Source organism: Morone saxatilis, unplaced genomic scaffold (genome assembly GCF_004916995.1).
Source record: "Morone saxatilis isolate NCDOM2014 unplaced genomic scaffold, NCSU_SB_2.0 Contig3, whole genome shotgun sequence".
In the NCBI taxonomy this organism is placed as follows: domain Eukaryota; kingdom Metazoa; phylum Chordata; class Actinopteri; family Moronidae; genus Morone; species Morone saxatilis.
The window spans coordinates 7,642,779-7,662,745 of record NW_023339873.1 but is presented as its reverse complement, the minus strand read 5'-3'; the positions used below and the strand labels follow the sequence as shown (position 1 = coordinate 7,662,745).

The 19,967-nt window shown below is 41.7% G+C and overlaps 1 protein-coding gene across 1 annotated transcript; it reads left to right on the top strand.

Moving 5' to 3' along the window:
* The first annotated feature begins 7,674 nt into the window (after positions 1 to 7,674).
* Positions 7,675 to 19,967, top strand: stag1a (stromal antigen 1a). Its single transcript, XM_035674539.1, has 31 exons — positions 7,675 to 7,703; positions 8,080 to 8,200; positions 8,303 to 8,458; positions 8,744 to 8,840; positions 9,150 to 9,226; positions 10,074 to 10,278; positions 10,444 to 10,595; positions 10,759 to 10,832; positions 10,990 to 11,113; positions 11,331 to 11,429; positions 11,580 to 11,659; positions 11,822 to 11,929; positions 12,163 to 12,277; positions 12,395 to 12,512; positions 12,797 to 12,900; positions 13,627 to 13,719; positions 14,316 to 14,609; positions 14,744 to 14,814; positions 15,006 to 15,174; positions 16,344 to 16,436; positions 16,751 to 16,925; positions 17,046 to 17,185; positions 17,408 to 17,509; positions 17,627 to 17,775; positions 18,227 to 18,355; positions 18,461 to 18,663; positions 18,757 to 18,925; positions 19,031 to 19,147; positions 19,324 to 19,438; positions 19,572 to 19,652; positions 19,867 to 19,967. The coding sequence occupies exons 1-31, from the start codon at positions 7,675 to 7,677 to the stop codon at positions 19,888 to 19,890; spliced, it is 3,783 nt and encodes a 1,260-aa protein (XP_035530432.1). The 3' UTR covers positions 19,891 to 19,967.

Genomic DNA, 19,967 nt, shown 5'->3' with positions numbered 1-19,967 from the left:
GTGTGTGTGCGTGTTGTGTGTGTGTGCGTGTGTGTGTGTGTGTGCTGAGTTTTCAGAAACATATTTGCAAGACCAGCTCTTTTTGCAAACATCACCTGTTAAATCCTCTTTCTGTTGCTGGAAAATGCAAGGGAACGATTGTATAGTACCAAGCGCAACTCCGTGCTTCAAGTAATGTATGTCAGGGCTGCTTTGGGTATACATTATCATGTCTTAATTTGGAATATTGAAATATTTGTATGAAGGCAGTAAAAGTTTTGACCCTGCATGGCAACCGGCATTCCACCTTGCTGAAGTGTCACCGTTACAAGTGATGCTGAATTATTATGAGCAGCAGTGGTGCTGTAGTGTCATTGACCCTGCACTCTCAGAGCTCACTGCTGAAGGAGGGAAAGAGGTTTCTTTTGGCTGTCACTGAAATAATACATAATAATAAGCTGCGCGCTATTTTGTGGCCGTCTTTATTTATGCCATAATGGCGTAGCTGTTGTTTTAGTACAGCTGATAAGATGTTTTGCCCCAAAACAGGAGCATTTATTTATTTTTTTTAAATGTGAGAAATGATAAAGCCAATTATTCAATACTTATTTTCAACCCTCCCCCCCCAAAAAAAAAAATCCCTTTCACAGTTGAAGGGCGTGAAGTGACCATGAAAAAAGACTTTAGCTTCGGTGAGAGGTATTTTGTAAAATCAGATTTATTCTTTTCTGTCAGGGTGTCTCACCATAGAAACCTCTGGCTCTGGAACTGATTTATTACTTTGAATAGGATTTCACCCGTTGATTGTCAAAGCACGGCCGCATCACTGGCTGGATGCGTCATACATAATCAGGTTGTGTCACGCATTCATCATTATACCGTTGTGTGATTCTGTTTACTCTCTATCATTAGTGAAGCCTGGGGAAAGAAGTTTGCCTCTGGAAATTGCTTTGCCTGCTAGAAATTATAAATGAGTCTTGCTTCTGTAAAAAAGAGTCTTTTGCAGTAAGTATTTCTTCACTTCTCCATAGTGACACTTAGCGTGGAGAGACTCTGCACTGGAAATGGCTTTGCAAGATCACGAGCAGCATCACTAAAAGAACTATGACTGAGCCTCAACTGGCTCCATGTTATCAATTGCTGTCAATAACTTTCTTTTTATGGCGGTACCTTTTTTTGGAGATATTGAGGTATTCACGTAGCCACCGAAACACCTGGATACAGATGTTGTGGTTTGACAATTGATGGTTATCATACGGTGTACATTTGATTATCTAGGATATTGATTCTACCTTATTAGGGTTACTAAAGGACATTTTTAAAATTTATAACACTTCTGTTTTCATTCTTCAATGTAACTGCTTGAATTTCCCTCGGGATAAATAAAGTATCCATCTATCTATCTGATGATGATAATAGTAACAATAATTGTATAATACTGTACCTGAAACAGTTATTGGACGGTTCTCGTGAAAATCTCATACAGTTGCAACCCGGTTTGAATAATAGATCCAGTAGTTTTCAGGCTTATTAGATACCAAAACATTGCAGTTTATGATACTGTAATCATTGATTATACAACTATATAAAGATATTAAAGTGACTATCATTTCATGTCTTAAGGTAAACAGCAGAAAAATTAAGTAAGATCCAGGAAGGAAATGAGTTTGAAGGCTTATCACACACCAAAACAGTGCATATTGATTTCTAATATAGACTCAGGCATTGTGTGCTTGAACGTCAGAACCCTTGGCGGATGACATTTATCATGTTGCTTTCTGGCAAGAGTTGGGCCAGGTTAAACTGGAGAAGAAGTTTTGCAGTTTTTTTTTCCCCCTGAAGCCATTTGTCTTGGCACCGTTGCTTTTAATCACACTTTACCCATAAATCTCCTCCGTGGATTGCACAGCTACACAGTGTTTTTGAGGTGGGATTGAATGGTGTCCACATGGAAGGAAACATCAGGCTAATTTTAGCTAGCTAGCTATGTGACGCATGCACGTGAACGTCAACAGAATTGTCTGAGAGAGAAAGTGATCTGTCAATAACTTTTCTGCTGTGCTGGAGGAGTCCTGTAAGAGTCTGTAAGTCAGATTTCATGGAGCACTGATTGGATCTGTAACTGGTCCCGTTATGTTCTGCTCTGCCGCCCCCACCCCTCTCACTGTGGTCCCTCCTGTCTCCTCTCAGCCAATCAAATATGCCGTCACCGCCGGGCTTATGACCCACACCAGTTGCTATAGCAACGCCGGCCTGCCTCCTAGAGAACATGTCATGCATGTTAAGTGGTTCTCAGATGCTCGCTCGTTGTCTCTCTGTCTTCCACTCTCTCTTAAGTAGACACACACACACACACACACACACAGACACAGACACACACAGGGAGGATGAAGTGACTCGGCAGACCAGAGATAGTTAACATCAGGGTTTGTTTTAGCGCCTCTGAAGGAGCACTTATTACTGCGCCGCCTAACCCCGAGTGTGTCTTAAACATGAGTGACTACAGTTACCTGCTGAATATCTAACGTGTCGCCACTTATAAACCAGATAAAGTGCTATTGAGGTGTTGTGTAATAAAACTCTTATGCAAACATACAGTATGTGTAGATAGTGCAGCATTGTAGCAGACAAAGATGAGCACGTCAAACAATAGTATAAAAGTTTTTTCCCCTGTTCTTTAACTGTTAAGTTCCCCATTAAGACCAGACTTTTGGACGGTATGTATAGTTTTTCAGAAGCTCACCAACACCTGTGTGTCAAAAGCAAAACAACCTGCACACACTGTTATTTGTTCCAAACAGAGAAGTCCGTATTACATTTTATATGGGTATTAGCTCCTAATGTTCCACATAAAGAGGACATGGTTCTGTTGGCCTGGCCTTTCCGTTTGAAAGTGGCTACATGAAGTTTTATTATTCCAACTGGGCTGTAATTCATTGTATTTATTTAGGGATTTATAGAAGGTTCAGCCCAGGTAATGTTTCTGGACAGATTTATTAGAGATCAAGCTCTCCTTATCCTCTTTGACACTCCTTGAGATGAATTGTACAGACACAAACACAGTCTGTCACACCTCCTGGAATCAGGAGGGCAAATTCTTTGAAATGCATGAATGTAGGGAAACTGTCCTTCAACCAGCAACCAGCTGTACAAATGTCTGCATTCCTACTGCCAGAGTTAAACCCCTCTACTGGCAGAGTTTAAAGTAACTGTGTGTATAACTGTTACCAAGTGAGAACATTAGCTCTGTCTTGTACCAATAAATGTAAGAAGTTAACTTTTCTTACTTTTCTTTGTCCTTTAATGTATTTCAAGGCGTTTGGAATATATATGCTGTGCTACATTGATCAGCATGAGTGGTTATTAATATGACAGGATACCTTGGTGTGTATGATGTGTATATATAATACACTTTAAGGTTTGCACTTCTTACCTGCAGCTCTCTATCTAACTTGCTGACTGGTGGCTCCTTTTTTTTTCTTCCCTTGCAATATTTAAACATGGTTCACTTGCTAAAAGAAAGTGCTGAAAAATGTACATAGTTAATATAGTGGCTCAATAGCGAATGAGAAAATGCGAGGCAACGGTCATCTATTAGATTAAAGTAAACTGGAGCTGAAACAATTTATTAATATGAATCGATTACTTTTTTTTTTTTAAAAAGAAAGAAAAATCACTGGTTCTGGCTTTTTGCAGGTCTGTGATCGTAAATGTAATACATTTTTTTTTGTTTTTTTGACTGCTAGTCAGACGAAACAAGACATTTGAACTAGCATTTTCCCTCCAAGCTTGCATGACCACACACGTTGATCAGTTAACAGGGACAACAGAGCTCAGTTTAGAGCAGAGACGGTCACAGTGCAGCCAAAATGTACTAAACTCAGTGAACAGGAAAGTGCCTTCACAATATTTTGCTTTGGCAGGAACTGTTGTTATTATAAAACTGAGATTTATTTATAGGGAGAGTTTGTTGTGCCATTAGAGTAAATGGCACTGCACTAAGAAAAAGGCAAGAAGTAGTACAAAGTGAATGCTATTGGCAGCTTCTAGCCTGTCCTCTAAAAATTGAAGAACAGTTTGGGAGACTCACTGCAAATTATTCATAGCCTCCTGTTGAAGCTGCTACAATCTGTGTGTGTGTGTGTGTGTGTGTGTGTGTGCCAGTGTGAGAAAGCAAGAGAGAGTGCCAATGTGTCGAGAAAATGAGGAAACCCAATGTGCATCGAGGATTATTTAGTTGTTGGTCGATAATGGGTCGGGGCAGGCTCCCAGCTCTCACGCGTACTCTTTTTACCGTTCCTGTCTTTCGATGTTGCTCAGGAGTGAGAAAAAAAACACGAGACAGGGATTGACTCAAATGAAGTTAGCTTCTGTCCCTCCAGAGGAAGTTAATCTGATGATGGAGGGACTCAGAGGTGTGTTGAGGTATAAAAAAATAAGCAGTGAGATATAACATTCTGAAGTACAGCGGGATGGAGGTGGAGGTGGAGGTGGAGGTGGAGGTGGAGGTGGAGGTGGGGGAGGCATGTGCAGCACTCGATGGGAAAGTTAGCAGGTGGGACAGTGGTGAAATTACATAACAAGAGCAGTCCTGCCTCCGCTTTTCGGTGCTCTGAAGCTGCACAACTGTGGCTTGAACCCAGTTACTTTGCTACATTTTGTACTAGCTTATTATTAATTAGTTATAAATGAACGCTAATTATCAGTCTGAAGTGTCAGCGATTGGAGGAGCAATATCATTTGACTGTGCATATAGTGTCTTGCATCTACGTCTTGATTATTTTCAGCCAGAGCTGGCTCTTTGAATGAAGTGTTTTAGTGGGATTAATCTGCAAATTAAAATCACTCAAGATGATTAGACAAGACTAAATGAGGTGATAATTCATTAACACCGCCATCTTTGATCACCGTCCTGTCAATTACACACAGATTCTCTTCCCACTTCTACATAAGAGGGAGAATTTAATATTTTTTCATGTCCGTTTTTGGACAGGAATTTGTCCCTCACGTTTCTTAGGTGTTCCTGTCTCCAGATTGTTTACTGTTACCCAGTGTCCCAAATCAAATGGTTCAGTTAGCTGTATGGTATCTGTGCCACTGGCCTTAATGGGAACACTCTGTAGTGTACAAAACAACCAGGATGAGGGTTGATCTCCTCGGCTACCTATATATAATGTAAATATATGTGCTGTGGGTATTGTAAACCGCTCTCACAATTACAATTGCTACATGATTTTTTTAGTAGGGATGTGATTTTGGTTTTCTCATGAGTGGGTGTAGGTGAAATATTATTATAGTTCTGTCTTGTTTTACTTTCCTTTAAAATGTTAATAAATTAAGTATTCTTTCTGTCATTTAAAAAAAAATACTGAGAGTCTTAAATCTAATTAAATTGAAAGAGGAGAGAAAAAAGCTTTGCACACAACTTAATGTACTTCAGGGCTGGAGGTGCAAGATGAACACGGCCCTGAAGCTTTTTTTCTCTTTATTCACATTTACATCTTTGTTGTTGAAACCCTTTTGTATGACGTCCCAGAATTTAAGGTCATATTCCTTTTATTCAAGTATTCCTGTTTCGAGTTTTCTTTTTATTCAGGTTGTTTTCTTAGACGTCAGCCAAAGTTGCACATTAAATTCCCCAGTTGCTTTTTATTAAATAAATTTTTAATGCTGTCGCAGAGCTTCTATGTGCAGAAAAAAAAACCACATCTTCTGGTAACATATAAAGAATCTTTAAAAAAAAAAAAGCAGGTGGATTTGTCATCTTTATCGTGGCATTTATGCAAGTTAACCTCTCTGCCTTGTCCGTCTAAGTTTTCGCATGCTGTGCCACAGACGGCCGGGATTATTTCCCACGCCATTTATATGTGCAGCCATGTCAGCAGAATCGGGCTTCTCGATCCTTTTGTAGGTTTAATATGTGCGCAGCAGGAATATCAAGCGCCAAAATCGATCAGAAGCTTATGTGCATGCAAGCAGGTCAAATCCCAGCCTGTGGGCTCTGCCTGTTGAAGTTTGAAAAAGGCCAACTTCTGATTTTATTAAAGATTATTGCACCCAACTAGACATCATATACTGACTTTAAAAATAGTCTGTGGTTGTAATGACTGAAATCCTGTGTTCCCCTTGAGTCTCTTTCTCCCAGTCTTGCTGTTTGCTCAGATGACAACCTGATTGTGGGAGAACACTGAGCCAGACAGAGGTGTGTGTGTGTGTGTGTGTGTGTGTGTGTGTGTCTGTCTCTCGTAGTGTGCAGTTCACCCTGGTGAAACAGGGGGCTCTCCTGCCCGTGCTATTCCTCAGTACAAACACTGTGTGGAAGACTGTATTTAAATACACACTCTCTTAGCCTGCCCCCTACTGTTGCCCAGACCTACTTTCAAACACACACATATACACTCACACACACTCTGGGGAGAATACACTCCTAAAACACTTTGTAGGTGAACAGAACTGGACTGGGACTGAGCTGTGAGTTAAATGAATATTAACTGATTTTTCTGAGGCCATTTCCCCCAGTTAAAACTCAATTAAGCAGTTTGGAGAAAGACTTTGGGCAGAGGACTTTGTGGATCATACTGCCTCTTGTGGTTGAGAGTGGCATTGCTCCTCCTCTGCTCTTTGCCCTCATTAGCATATGAACAGGTCAATAACTGATATTGTAATTAACTTACCTGCCTGTCTTCTGAATGAGAAATTTACCCGCTGTCTAAGCTCTGGCTGCAAGGCATTTTGGGATTGTTTCATTGAGTTTATATCAATTGTGGCACCTGGGAATTTTCACAACTCAGGAAAGGATTTCTGAAAATCATATTGATCTCTTTTGTCTAACAAAAACAGTTTTACTGTTAAACCGGAGGGCAAGTCTTCGATTCTACTTTCACAAAGTTTAAAATGCTATAATTTAATTTCACACTATAAGCTGATCTCACTCTTAATTTAATAAAGAAAGCATACTTTGTTTATGCAATATTGTACATTTCTAAAAAAGAAAAACCAAAAAAAATGGCTGTTCTTTAAATTGTTTACAACACTCCTGTGTACAAATCCTCATTACCCGTCCCACAATATTTTGCTGTTGTAGTTCTCAAAGCGGCCAGTTGGTGTCCTCCTCTCCCCATTTCCACCTCCATGGCCTGATCGACCAGACTGAAGGATTGAACCGTCTCTCTCTGCTTTCAGTGACATTTTACAGTTGTGACACTTTGGACACGGAGCCTTCATGCATCATATAAACTGTCAGGTGTTAACTAATGTTAAACAAAAACCCACTTTACAGATTAACAGTTATTTGTTACAGTTTTGTTTAATAAATCATCAGTGATCTGAGCTGATATAGTTTTTAGTATCTAAATCAGGTTTCTGTTTATGTGCACATCCTGAACTATTGCACCAAGTATTGCAGCAACAGAGCACCTGTATCATTTATGGCTGTTACTGGTTGGATTTGTTTGGAAATGTATGTTTTAATTGTTTTCTCTCTTTCTCCGTGTTTTTGTTGCAGGAGCTGAAGAGAGTTAAGTGCCAGCAAGTTGAGTGCAGACCGTCCCGGAGCCTCTCCTCCCTGCCCTCTCCTGAACTTTCCCCCAACCGAGCAGCTGTCTTATATCTCTATCTTTGGACCTGAAACACACTCAGTCCTGAAGACACACAAAAGCAGAGTTACGCACCTCACCGCCACCCCCATTAAGCAGGATGATCACTTCGGAGCTCCCCGTCCTACAGTGAGTGAAACACACCACAGAATAAGGAAATTGCATGCGTTTAATGTACTGTAGAAAAAATGTATTCCTTTGAATCCCTCTAGTTATTTTTTAGGAGTGGATATAACTGGTAACCCCTCTGCGGCCCTTTTACCTAAACCTATGTTTTAACTTTGTAAATGACTCGCATTTGTGTCTGCTCAAACCCTTCAAAACACAAGTGGAGTGTGTCTATGTTTATACTTCACTAAAACAAGTAGTTTGGTTTGCTTCCATCCCCTATAGTTTCACTTTTGTAAAGAGCATTATCTGTCCTTTTGGAACTGAACATTTAATTTGCTCTGTGGACGAATAAAAGATGAATGCATGTGAATCATATGTGTTTTTGTTCTCTCAGGGACTCGTCCAATGAGTCTGGGGCGACAGACGCAGTGGGCTTAAGTATGAGCATGAGCGAGATGGAAGATCCAGAGGTGAAAGGCAAGAAGAAGAGAGGGAGACCAGGAAAACAAGCCCCGGTATGTGTCTCCGTCAGTGGATGCTCCCTCTGTGTTTGTGTGAACAGGAGTGTTTTGGTTCTTTGCTTCCAACCTGTGTTTATGACATCTGTGTCCCCACAGACGTCCAATAAGAAGCCTCGGAAGTCACCGACAGACAAGGCTGTGGGCGTAGCGAGAGGGCGAGGGAAAGCCAACGGTGTGGCTCAACATAATGGAGACGGCGGAGACCCCGTCACTCTGTTTGAAGTGGTCAAACTGGGCAAGAGTGCCATGCAGGTGGGTGAATGTAGTTGTGTTTTTCATTTTTTAGAAGTGTCTATGCTCAAAATATAAACTTGTAAAATATTTGCATTATTCAATCAAATACATTTAATTGTTCGTGCTTATATCGCACAAGATGATTCTTTTAAAAAAAACCTTGTTGCACTCAACTCAAGTTTGTTCTCTTTGTAAAGAAAGTTTTCCAATGTAAAAGAAGACATTTATAAATCTCCCTGTTGTGACTGTGCATGTTTCTTTATCTTGCTCTGTGTGTGTGTGTGTGTGTGTGTGTGTGTACAGTCTGTGGTGGACGAGTGGATCGAGTCATACAAACAGGACAGAGACCTGGCATTGCTGGACCTCATCAATTTTTTCATCCAGTGCTCGGGGTGCAAAGGTAAGACTCGTGAAACTGCTGCAGCATAGTGAAATGGTAAAAGGACTGCCCTTCTGTAGAACCTGTCTAGCTTTCTGACCACTCAAAGCACTTTACACTACATGTCACATTCACACACGCATTCATACACGGACGCAACAGCATCAGAATAAAATATTGGTCTTCCGTATCTTGCCCATGGACCTGCAGCAGGAGTAGCCAGGGATCGACCCGCTCTACCTCCTGAGCCACAGCCGCCCTGACACCAGTTGTTCTGTGTGTATGTGTGAAACAACTGGAATAAATCAATCATTATTGTTCTGTAACCAGGCACCGTGAGGATTGAGATGTTCAGGAACATGCAGAATGCAGAGATCATCCGCAAGATGACTGAAGAGTTTGATGAGGTAACTGTTGTCTGCTTATTTATATCATTTATATTATTATTGTTCAGTGTCAGTGAAATTGTTGTCATGTAATTGGTTGCAAATATGTAGTGCTGTATTTATTAGTTGTTTTTTTTTTTAGAGAAGCAGTGTGTGCAGGAATAATCCTCCATGGGATAATGAAGGCTTACAATCAGTTCTACTTTGGATTCATACTTTTATGTCTCTATCAAACCAGTTTTTTTTTTTTAAGCCTGAACAGAAAATTCTGGAAAAAGATGTATTTATGGTGGTTGCAATGTGATTTATATCACACAATAAAAGATCAAAGTCACTCCAGCCTCTCACATCAGTTTTCAGTTGGTTTTCTTTTTCGTTGGTTTTTTTACCAGCTCCTCACCACATGACACATTTTTGACAGAAAAGGGGGGAACGCACAAATAGCAGTGGTTGAGCAGATAAAAGGAGTTCTGGTCTCCTTTATTGGTAACAAATGTTTTCTTAACCTCGACCAGAAAATCATGACACGCAGCCAGACTGAACAAAAGTGCCCATGTTACTGAAAACGAGCCCGAGCATACACACATCTGTGTCGCTGCTATGACAACCATTTGTTTAACAGCTGCAAATAACCCAACTGCCTGAAGACACACATCTGATATTGCCCCTTATAAATTACAACCCTGAACCTGTTATCAACAGTCAGCCGCAAAGATCATAGAGTTTGCGTGCTGTCTGAGCAGAAGAAGTGAATATGATGGATGAAAGAAAATTGTTCGTCCTTTCCTACAAAAACCCTTCAGAGCACAGAGGCTTGAACCACATGATTCTGATCGATAATGAAGTCTCTCTCTGTTTTTGTCAACAGGACAGCGGGGATTATCCTCTCACCATGCCAGGGCCTATGTGGAAGAAGTTCCGCTACAACTTCTGCGAGTTTATCAGCGTCTTGATCCGCCAGTGTCAGTACAGCATCATCTACGACGAGTACATGATGGACACGGTGATCTCCCTCCTCACCGGGCTGTCCGACTCTCAAGTGCGAGCCTTTAGACACACCTCCACGTTAGCAGGTAGTGACACAAGCTTTATGAGCACCTTTTTATGCATTTTTATATATCAGATTTTAGTTTTTTGTTTGGTACAATAAATTTTTTCAAAAGATCCTGCGAGGAAATGTCTGAAGCATTTGAGTGTGTGTTTATCACTGAGTCCTATTATGTTAATCCTCTGCATAGCCATGAAGCTGATGACAGCGCTGGTGAACGTGGCGCTGAACTTGAGCATTCACCAGGACAACACCCAGAGACAGTACGAGGCAGAGAGGAACAAAATAGCCGGCAAACGAGCCAATGAGAAGCTGGAACTGCTGCTACAGAAGAGGAAGGAGGTTGGCTGGTGTTTAATGGGACTTTTCAGATTGTTAACTATTAGGAATAACAGCTGTTATCACCATTCAGCTTGTTGAGATACTGTGCTACATATTAAAATGTCTGTAAAATGTCCTGTCCACTGACTGTGTTGCCTGTAACTTGGTGTTTTTGTCCTTGCAGCTTCAGGAAAACCAAGATGAAATAGAGAATATGATGAACTCCATCTTCAAGGGAATCTTTGTGCATCGCTACAGGTACACTTTGTGCTGGTTGATGCTTAACTGCCCATTCTTAGTCCCGATGATGGTGGTGTAAACGTTTTTGTCATGTGTTGTCGATGTTAATAATTAATAATAATAATAATAATAATAATAATAATAATAATAATGTGGTGATTGTACTGTTTTCTAGGGATGCCATTGCTGAAATCCGAGCCATCTGTATCGAAGAGATCGGAGTGTGGATGAAGATGTACAGCGATGCTTTTCTTAATGATAGTTACCTGAAATATGTTGGTTGGACACTACACGATAGGGTAAGCACACAGTCACACCATCAGCTAACTGTTGTTGGTTTTTTCTCACATTTCTTCAACACTTAGTTGATGTTTTCTTCACATTTCGGTGCACCACTACTTAATTTGATTTAATGTGTCTGGTGATATTGACACAAAAACAGAATGGTAGACCTTTAGCCACCAGAATCGGCTTTCCTTTGAGATGTTTCTTTAACTGTCTCTCTGTCTTTTTCAGCAAGGAGAGGTGCGTCTGAAGTGCCTGAAAGCTCTGCAGAACCTGTACACAAACCGAGAACTGTTCCCCAAGTTAGAGCTTTTCACCAACCGCTTCAAGGTAACAGCCACAAGAATGAAAACAACAATCAGGGCTGCTTTTAAACTGTAGATTTGAGGAATGTTTGGATTTTTACATTTTCTGATTTCTGTTGCATTTCTTGTTAGTGATCCCAGTTCTTCCTCTGTTCAATTATATCTGTTTTGACAGGACCGCATAGTATCAATGACACTGGATAAGGAGTATGATGTGGCTGTGGAGGCCATCAGACTGGTCACACTCATCCTGCAGTGAGAAACTTTAAAGCTTTTTGCTTCATCTCTTTATATGTTAAATTCATTTAGTTTCATGTAACTCTTAAACTCTCTTCAAAAAAAATATTATTTATGAAACTCATACGACACTTGAGGTCAATTTTTTTTTCTGGCTCATTTGGATTATCTTTTTTCCAGGGGCAGTGAAGACGCCTTGTCCAATGAGGACTGTGAGAATGTGTACCACCTGGTTTACTCTGCCCACCGACCAGTGGCAGTCGCTGCAGGAGAGTTCTTGCACAGAAAGTGAGTACATTTTGAGATCTTCCCTATTTTATCTTATCTTGGCTTGAAATAATGCTGAACTTGATTTTTAGTTGCCTCTTGTTTGTCATTGTCAACAGCTGTCAGCAGTGGTTTCTAAAGTCTCTCGTATTTGCTTCTCACTGTATCTTCCCTCTTTTTCACTCTTTGCTTCTGTCTATTCCTCTTTACTAAATCACGCTCTCCTCTTTTCCCTCGCTCTCTCTGACTGTCAGGTTGTTCAGTCGTCACGACCCACAGGCAGAAGAAGCCCTGGCTAAGCGCAGAGGGAGGAGCAGCCCTAACGGAAATCTCATCCGCATGCTGGTGCTCTTTTTTCTGGAGAGCGAGGTAACACTCACACTTACAGATGTGTTATTACACATGATGGAAAACATCATGGATTTTACACAATGCTTACAAAACCTGATCATGTACTGAGTTTTTTTTTTTTTTCTGTGTGTGTAGCTCCATGAACATGCAGCCTACCTTGTGGACTCATTGTGGGAAAGCTCTCAGGAGCTGCTTAAAGACTGGGAGTGTATGGCTGAACTTTTGCTGGAGGAGCCTGTGCAGGGAGAGGAGGGTAAGACACACACACACACACACACACCACACACACAGCACCCACACACACACACATACACACACTATTCTTATTCTCTCTTTAAGCCTATGAAGAGGATTTATGCTTCTCTCGTCAGGCACAGCATCACCAAAAACCAACTAGAATAGATGATGCAATGAAATCCTGTTCCGTGAAACTGTCTCTTAGTCTCTCTTTTCTTTCTGTTTCTGACCTTCACCGCCGTCTTTGTGTGTTTGTGTCTCTCTCTCGTTTGGTTTGACTCCTTCTGTCCGTCTCTGCAGTGTTGTCAGACAGACAGGAGAGTGCTTTGATAGAGCTGATGGTGTGCACCATCCGGCAGGCAGCAGAGGCGCATCCACCTGTGGGCAGAGGCACCGGCAAACGGGTAGGTCAAGTATACACACTTTACATCGTTTTCACTCTCAGCATTCGCCTTGCATTGTACACGAGTTGAAGGTGAGTCTGATGTAATGAGAGAGCAGGTGAATATACCTGCCAACTGAAGCCTTGAGCGATATTTAAAAATCTCTATGCATAAAATTGGTTCCCAGGAAGTCAACAGTGCTCCACTCTTTGTTTTCTGTGTTTTAATGAAGGCAAACAACAATAATATTTGGTTTATTTATGGAATAATCATAGAGATATAAATCCAGAACACATCAAAATTCAGGTTAACTTCAGAATCAAGGATACGTTGGCTTGATGACCTCTACAGTAACTCTCAATCAAATAACTATATGCTGTTGAAGACTTTCTTTGCTAGTAGCCCTGTGTATAAAACTGATCTGTCTAAATTTAGATGTGGTAGTCATAATGTAGAATATTTACATGACTGTGTTCCAAGACAACTTACTTTATGTTTAATATGAGATCGATTTGTCATGGATCCTTATAGATTACTTTGTCATGGTTTTGACGATGAGAAAAACAGATTAGTTAAATGATACAATGGGATTAATCCAAGCAAGACACACAAGTAGCAAAGGAAGACTTTTTCTAACTACTCTGGTCATATTGAGAGGACTGAAAGTTCCACACAAAATCACTGCTTTATCACCCTTTTCCTGCCTATTTTTACATTTTACCTAAAGTTTTGTATCTGCTTGTCCAGGTGCTGACAGCGAAGGAGAGGAAGACTCAGATAGACGATAAGAACAAACTGACAGAGCACTTCATCATGGCTCTGCCCATGCTTCTGTCCAAGGTAAGTCCTTCCTGAAAGCCAGCCCGCAGCTTGCACAGGGCCAGCAACAGACAGGCTACTGGCACTGATTAATGAGCGGGCTGGGAGACTGATCTGTTTGTCGAAAATAATCGATCAGGCTGTTACTTATGCAGTCATGAGAAGTGTTATGGAATGAACACCACTCTGGACGAGTGTGCTGGCTACATACTTAAATGTATTTTACTAACTGGGAAACACCACTACCTCCTGCTGTGACCTGTGCAATGCTCCATGTCAATCACATCTGTATATAAAATAAACTGTATATAGTGTACATGCAACTCTGATTCTATTTTTTTTAATTATATGTTAATTATGTTTTCATTATATTTTGTATTTTTCTATTTTATTTTAATTAAATGTTTTATTTAATGTGTATTTTCTTGTCTGTTATATCTGGAGCTGCTGTAGCAAGTGAATTTCCGCCACTGTGGGCTCAGTAAAGTCTATCTTATCTTAGAAACCAAGTATCAGATGTTGATTGATGGGTCCCTTTCTCCTTTCTGCCTCTGTATGTCTTCATGTACGCTTTCTTCTCCATTTAATTCCCACCTCTCCATCTCCTTTCTCCACAGTACCAGGCAGACTCGGAAAAGGTAGCCAACCTGCTGCAGATCCCTCAGTTCTTTGACCTGGACGTGTACAGCGCCGGGCGCATGGAGAAGCACCTCGACGCCTTGCTGAAGCAGATCCGGCTGGTGGTGGAGAAGCACATCGAGATCGACGTGCTCGAGGCCTGCAGTAAGACCTACAGCATCCTCTGCTCCGAGGAGTACACCATCATGAACCGCGTGGACATCGCCCGTTCACAGCTCATTGACGAGATGACGGATCGTTTTACACACTCTGTCGAAGAGCTGCTGCAGGAGGTATGAAGGGAAAAGACAAATTTGTAGAATCTTAAACTGGTTGCATATCAGTGTTTATACGTGGGGGTGTTTAAGTGAGTAGTAGAAATAGTAGTCTGGCCTTTATGCACTAACAGGTGTTTGTTATTCTGCAGGCTGAGGAGGCCGATGATGACGATATCTACAATGTTTTATCCACTCTCAAGAGACTCACAGCCTTCCACAAGTAAGACTCTTTCTTACAGTACAGTCAAGGTGATGCTTTTGTTCTCAACTAACACTCCACATCAAAACATATGTCTCGGCTGTAGCCTTCAGAAGTTAATCTGACTGGATAAAAACTTCCACTAAATCCATTTGATGGCTTAACTTACAGTATGAAAACCTAATGTGTTTCCCTCTTGTTTCCGGCCTCAGTGCCCACGACTTGACGCGGTGGGATTTATTTGGAAACTGCTACCGGCTGCTGAAGGCGGGCATCGAGCAGGGCTCCATGCCGGAGCAGATAGCTGTCCAGGCCCTGCAGTGCTCCCACTACTCCATCCTCTGGCAGCTGGTCAAGATCACGGAGGGGGCTCCCAGCAAGGTGCTGGACTCACTTCATTGACAGAGCTTTAACGCTGCACGCTCACAGATCCCAGGTTTATTCTCGGTCAGTGAAGACGGCTGTGTCTTAGCAGCTGTGGCCTAGAGGGACAGGAGCTTATCTGTATTTCTGCAGAGAGCCCCCCGATTCAGGGGCTTACTTCCAATCTATCTCATTTAACACTTAAACACCGCAGAGAGGCAGCAGATCCCAAGGCTGTTATTTTGTGTGGACTGAAGCCCAAACATCTAAGACAGTTTAACCTTTAATCTGCTCCTGGGAAATGTCCTACAGTGCAGCATTATAATTGAAGGATGTTTTTTTTAGTTCAAGTTCAATAGTTCTACACTACAATAGTGCTACAGCAACTTAAAAACTCACCATGTGCACACAGTATATGTAACTGAATTCTTCACTATTAGCTTTTGATTATTTTCTCAATTAACTGATTAATCGTTTGGTCTATAATCGCAAGGCACTTTTATTTATATGGCACACTCCACATCAAGGCAAACAAAGTGTTTTAAGAATGACTTAAATGATTAATGGATTTTCAAAATTGTTGCTGATTAATTTTCTACCAGATCTACTTCTTAGAGAAATTCTACAGACTGATCGATTCCCACACTTTGAACATGCTACCAATATCAGTATAAAATGCGACTGACACCTGTAGCTATAAAACATCCTTATGAAATCAATGACAGCATTGATTCCTGTCTATTTACTGTCTCGGCGGTGCAGAGATAAATGCTGCTGTATGTCATTTCAGTAGCATTTAACGCAATATAAAGGCATCACCCTTATATTTGAATTATGCAGAGTACTTTGATGTATATAATGGACTGGGCCAGTGTGTCAAGATTAGAAAAACAAAACTCGATCATCATGATTGGATCAGTCTACCATGTCCCACTGTGCTCCCTGAGCCCTTTGACAGACTCCACCAGCATCAACACAAAGCGTATTGATTCCTCCGCCTCAGTGGAGTGAGTTGATGATTTAATGAAATCATTAAAGTTTGATTACTTTATTGGTGCAGTTTAACCAGGGACAGACATTTAGCCTGACCAATGCTGCTGTTTAATATCAATTTCTGTTAAAGTGTGGCTAATGGTGTGTGTGTTTGTTTGTGTGTGTGTGTGTGTGTCTGTACGTGTATGATGCAGGATGACCTTGTGGCTCTCAGGAGAGTGGTGAAGTCTTTCCTGGCTGTGTGCCAGCAGTGCCTGTCCAACGTCAACACACCAGTCAAAGAACAGGTAACAACACACACCTGATATGACCCGCTCACACTTTCTACTTTCACTGAATAATTAGTAGTATTAAACTAGGGTTGCTATTTAGTCCCTGGAGATTAGATAGATATTTTAAATTTAAATATAGTATCAAAAAATCAAATTGAATATTTTAAGGCCCGGAATTGTTTAAAATGTGATGAGGAAACGGGTTAAAATCCTTTTGTTGACCTATTAAAAAAAAAGATTCCTGTATATGTCTGTTATCACAAGAAAGAAAATCTTTGTTGTAAAATGAACAGATAAATTAAAACACCTCGTGTGTGCCTCTTTTTCAGGCGTTCATGCTTCTCTGCGACCTGCTGATGATCTTCAGTCACCAGCTGACTTCCGGCGGCAGGGAGGGCCTCCAGCCGCTGGTCTTCAACCCAGACAGCACTCTGCAGAACGAGCTGCTCAACTTCGTCCTGGACCACGTCTTCATCGACCAGGACGATGAGAGTCAGAGCATGGGTGAGAAAGAGAGAGCAACAACTTCTTACAGGACACCAAGCGCATTATTTTTAGGAGATCCGCTTGAAGATGGTTCAACAAAATGCCGCCTGTTCATTTGATATTTCCCTTTGCCTGTAGAGGGAGATGAGGAGGACGAGGCCAACAAGATCGAGGCCCTCCACAAAAGGAGAAACCTGCTCGCAGCTTTCTGCAAACTCATCATCTACGACATCGTAGACATGCCCGCTGCTGCCGACATCTTCAAACACTACATGAAGGTGGCTGTTCATCTGTACTTGACATTAATATCATAAATATCATAATATCAACATAAAAAATAAGGCATAATGAAATGGATAAACATAGGAAGTCAGCTTTCGAAGATCCAGATTTAGAAGATGCTTTCTTTTAAACAAACTACGTTGGCATGTCAAATGTTCTGGTTTTGATGCAATTGTTGATTGTTGCATGTTTCTGACGGTTTTGTTTCTCTGCCTCAGTATTATAATGATTATGGTGACATCATCAAGGAGACTCTGAGTAAAACCAGACAGACGGACAAGATTCTCTGTGCCAAGACCCTCATCCTCAGTCTGCAGCAGGTAAGACACTGATGAAGACAATATAACAGGCTGCAGACACAGCTCTATGGCTTGAAACCGTGCATTCACTAAGTTTTGAGTGCTCCTGCGTAAACACTTTATGAACTTGCGTTGCAGCTGTTCAATGAGCTGCTGCAGGACCAAGGACCCAACCTGGACCGAACGTCGTCTCATGTCAGCGGCATCAAGGAGCTGGCCCGCCGCTTCGCCCTTACCTTTGGTCTGGATCAGATCAAGACCAGAGAGGCCGTTGCCACGCTGCACAAGTAAGACACTCTTCTCTAGTGGGAACAAGACTGGGCTCTGTTCTAAGACATGAAGGATTTTAAGAATGCTTTAGCTGAGGTTAGAGCTCCAAGACCACGAGGAATTAGAATGTTTTTGGGTTATTTAAGTAGTGTTGATTTGAATCTGGACACCGGATGCTATTGGTGAAATTCCCGAAATGGCTTCTATGCTGAGGGAGTAGTAAACCAAACACTGGTGAAAGTAGACATTTTTCGATTTCAACTAAGCTGGGAAAAATCAATTCAGCAGCCAATAAATTTAAGTAGTCTCTCTTTTTGCTGCTAGCGAGTTACTAGTTCTATTTATTTCAGTTTTGGTTTCTCTGTCACTAAAGTCTTTTTATTGTCTTTCCTTGTTATTCTCACTCTTACTGTGTCTGTTTTTCTATTTCTAACCTCTGTTTCTTGCTCTCTCTCTTTCTCACATCAGGGATGGAATAGAGTTTGCATTTAAGTACCAGAATCCACGAGGACCAGAGTTTCCTCCAATCAACCTGGCCTTCCTGGAGGTTCTCAGCGAATTTTCCTCCAAACTTATTCGCCAAGACAAGAAGACGGTGTAAGTACTCCATTCAATGTTTTTTTTTTTCCTTCTCTATCTGACACCTAAAGCTTTGTTTATGTTATTAAAAAAAAAAAATCAACTATGTTTCTGTCTCCTCAGCCACTCGTACCTTGAGAAGTTCATGTCGGAGTCGATGTCGGAGCGTCGGGAGGACGTGTGGCTGCCGCTGATTTCCTACAGGAACAGCCTGCTGACGGGAGGAGACGAGGACCACATGTCCGTCACATCGGGCTCCAGCAGCAAGGCCGGCTCAGTCCGCAGCAAGAAGGGACGACCGCCGGTACACAAGAAACGCATCGAGGGTGAGCAGACGGACACACACACACACACACAGGTTATTTGCATTTGCTGCTCTGAATCTTGCAACTGAACTTTCTGTGCGTGTTGATTTTCAGAGGAGAGTACTGTTGAGGGCTCGTGGTTGATGCGCAATGACACTCTTCAGACACCGGGAGCGCTGCAGACTCCTCAGCTCACCTCAACAGTCCTCAGAGAGAACAGACCAGCAGAACACTTGCCAGACCCGGACTCAGAACCCGGATCAGAGAACGACTTTGTACACAAGTGAGTGCATACACATAATGAAAATAATGAATCCCCTTTATTTTGTAGTTAACCCATCACAGCTGACTTTTTTAGGAGTATATTTGACCCTCCGTTTGTCTTCAGTCCTCAGATGCAGATGTCGTGGCTCGGTCAGCAGAAGATGGAAGAGGTGAACAGGAAGGACCGGACGGGCATGAACTACATCAAGTCACGCAGCAATCAGGGCGTCCGGCAGACTGTGTAAGTGTGTCAAGCCTTAAAAGCAGATGACTTTATAGTCATTTTAGTTTCATGTCAGTCCTCAGTTAAATAAGAAAGTGGCCACAGTTGTTTTTATAAGACGATAAACAGATGGATATGTGTCTTCTTTTATAATTGCGTTTCTTGTCTTACTGTTAATGATATTTCTCGTTTAGGCGTGGGTTGATGGAGGATGACGCAGAGCCCATCTTCGAGGATGTGATGATGTCATCACGGGGCCAGCTGGAGGACATGAACGAGGAGTTTGAAGACACTATGGTGATCGACCTGGTCAGTGACGTCACTTTGTCTCACCGCATTTGATTTACGAAATCCCACAGAAGAAATTAAGATAAATTAGGAATCCTTGTCTTAATTAATTATCGTTGTTCATGTCTTTATTTTGGCTTTTTGTCCTTCCCAGCCGCCATCGAGGAACAGACGTGAAAGAGCGGAATTAAGACCAGACTTCTTTGACTCTGCAGCTATGATTGAGGACGAGTCGGTGAGTAAAACTTTGCACTTTGAGTCAAGAAAGTGAATAAATCTGAATAAGTCAAACAAGTGAATTGATTTGTCAATTGTCACAAAATCTCCCCTTTGGCGCCCCCTAGTGGTAATCACAAAAATGACACTGGCAGACAGCGATGCATGCTGCTTTCTGCAGACATTTCCTCCTTAAGGTTGTCTAACAGTCGCTCTCCTCTCCACTGTTCCAGGGTTTCAGCATGCCCATGTTCTGATCCTGGAAGAGGCAAAGATCCTGAGACCAGGATCCACATCAGGAGTTAACAAGAGGGGGGTGGGGGGGTGGGGGTTT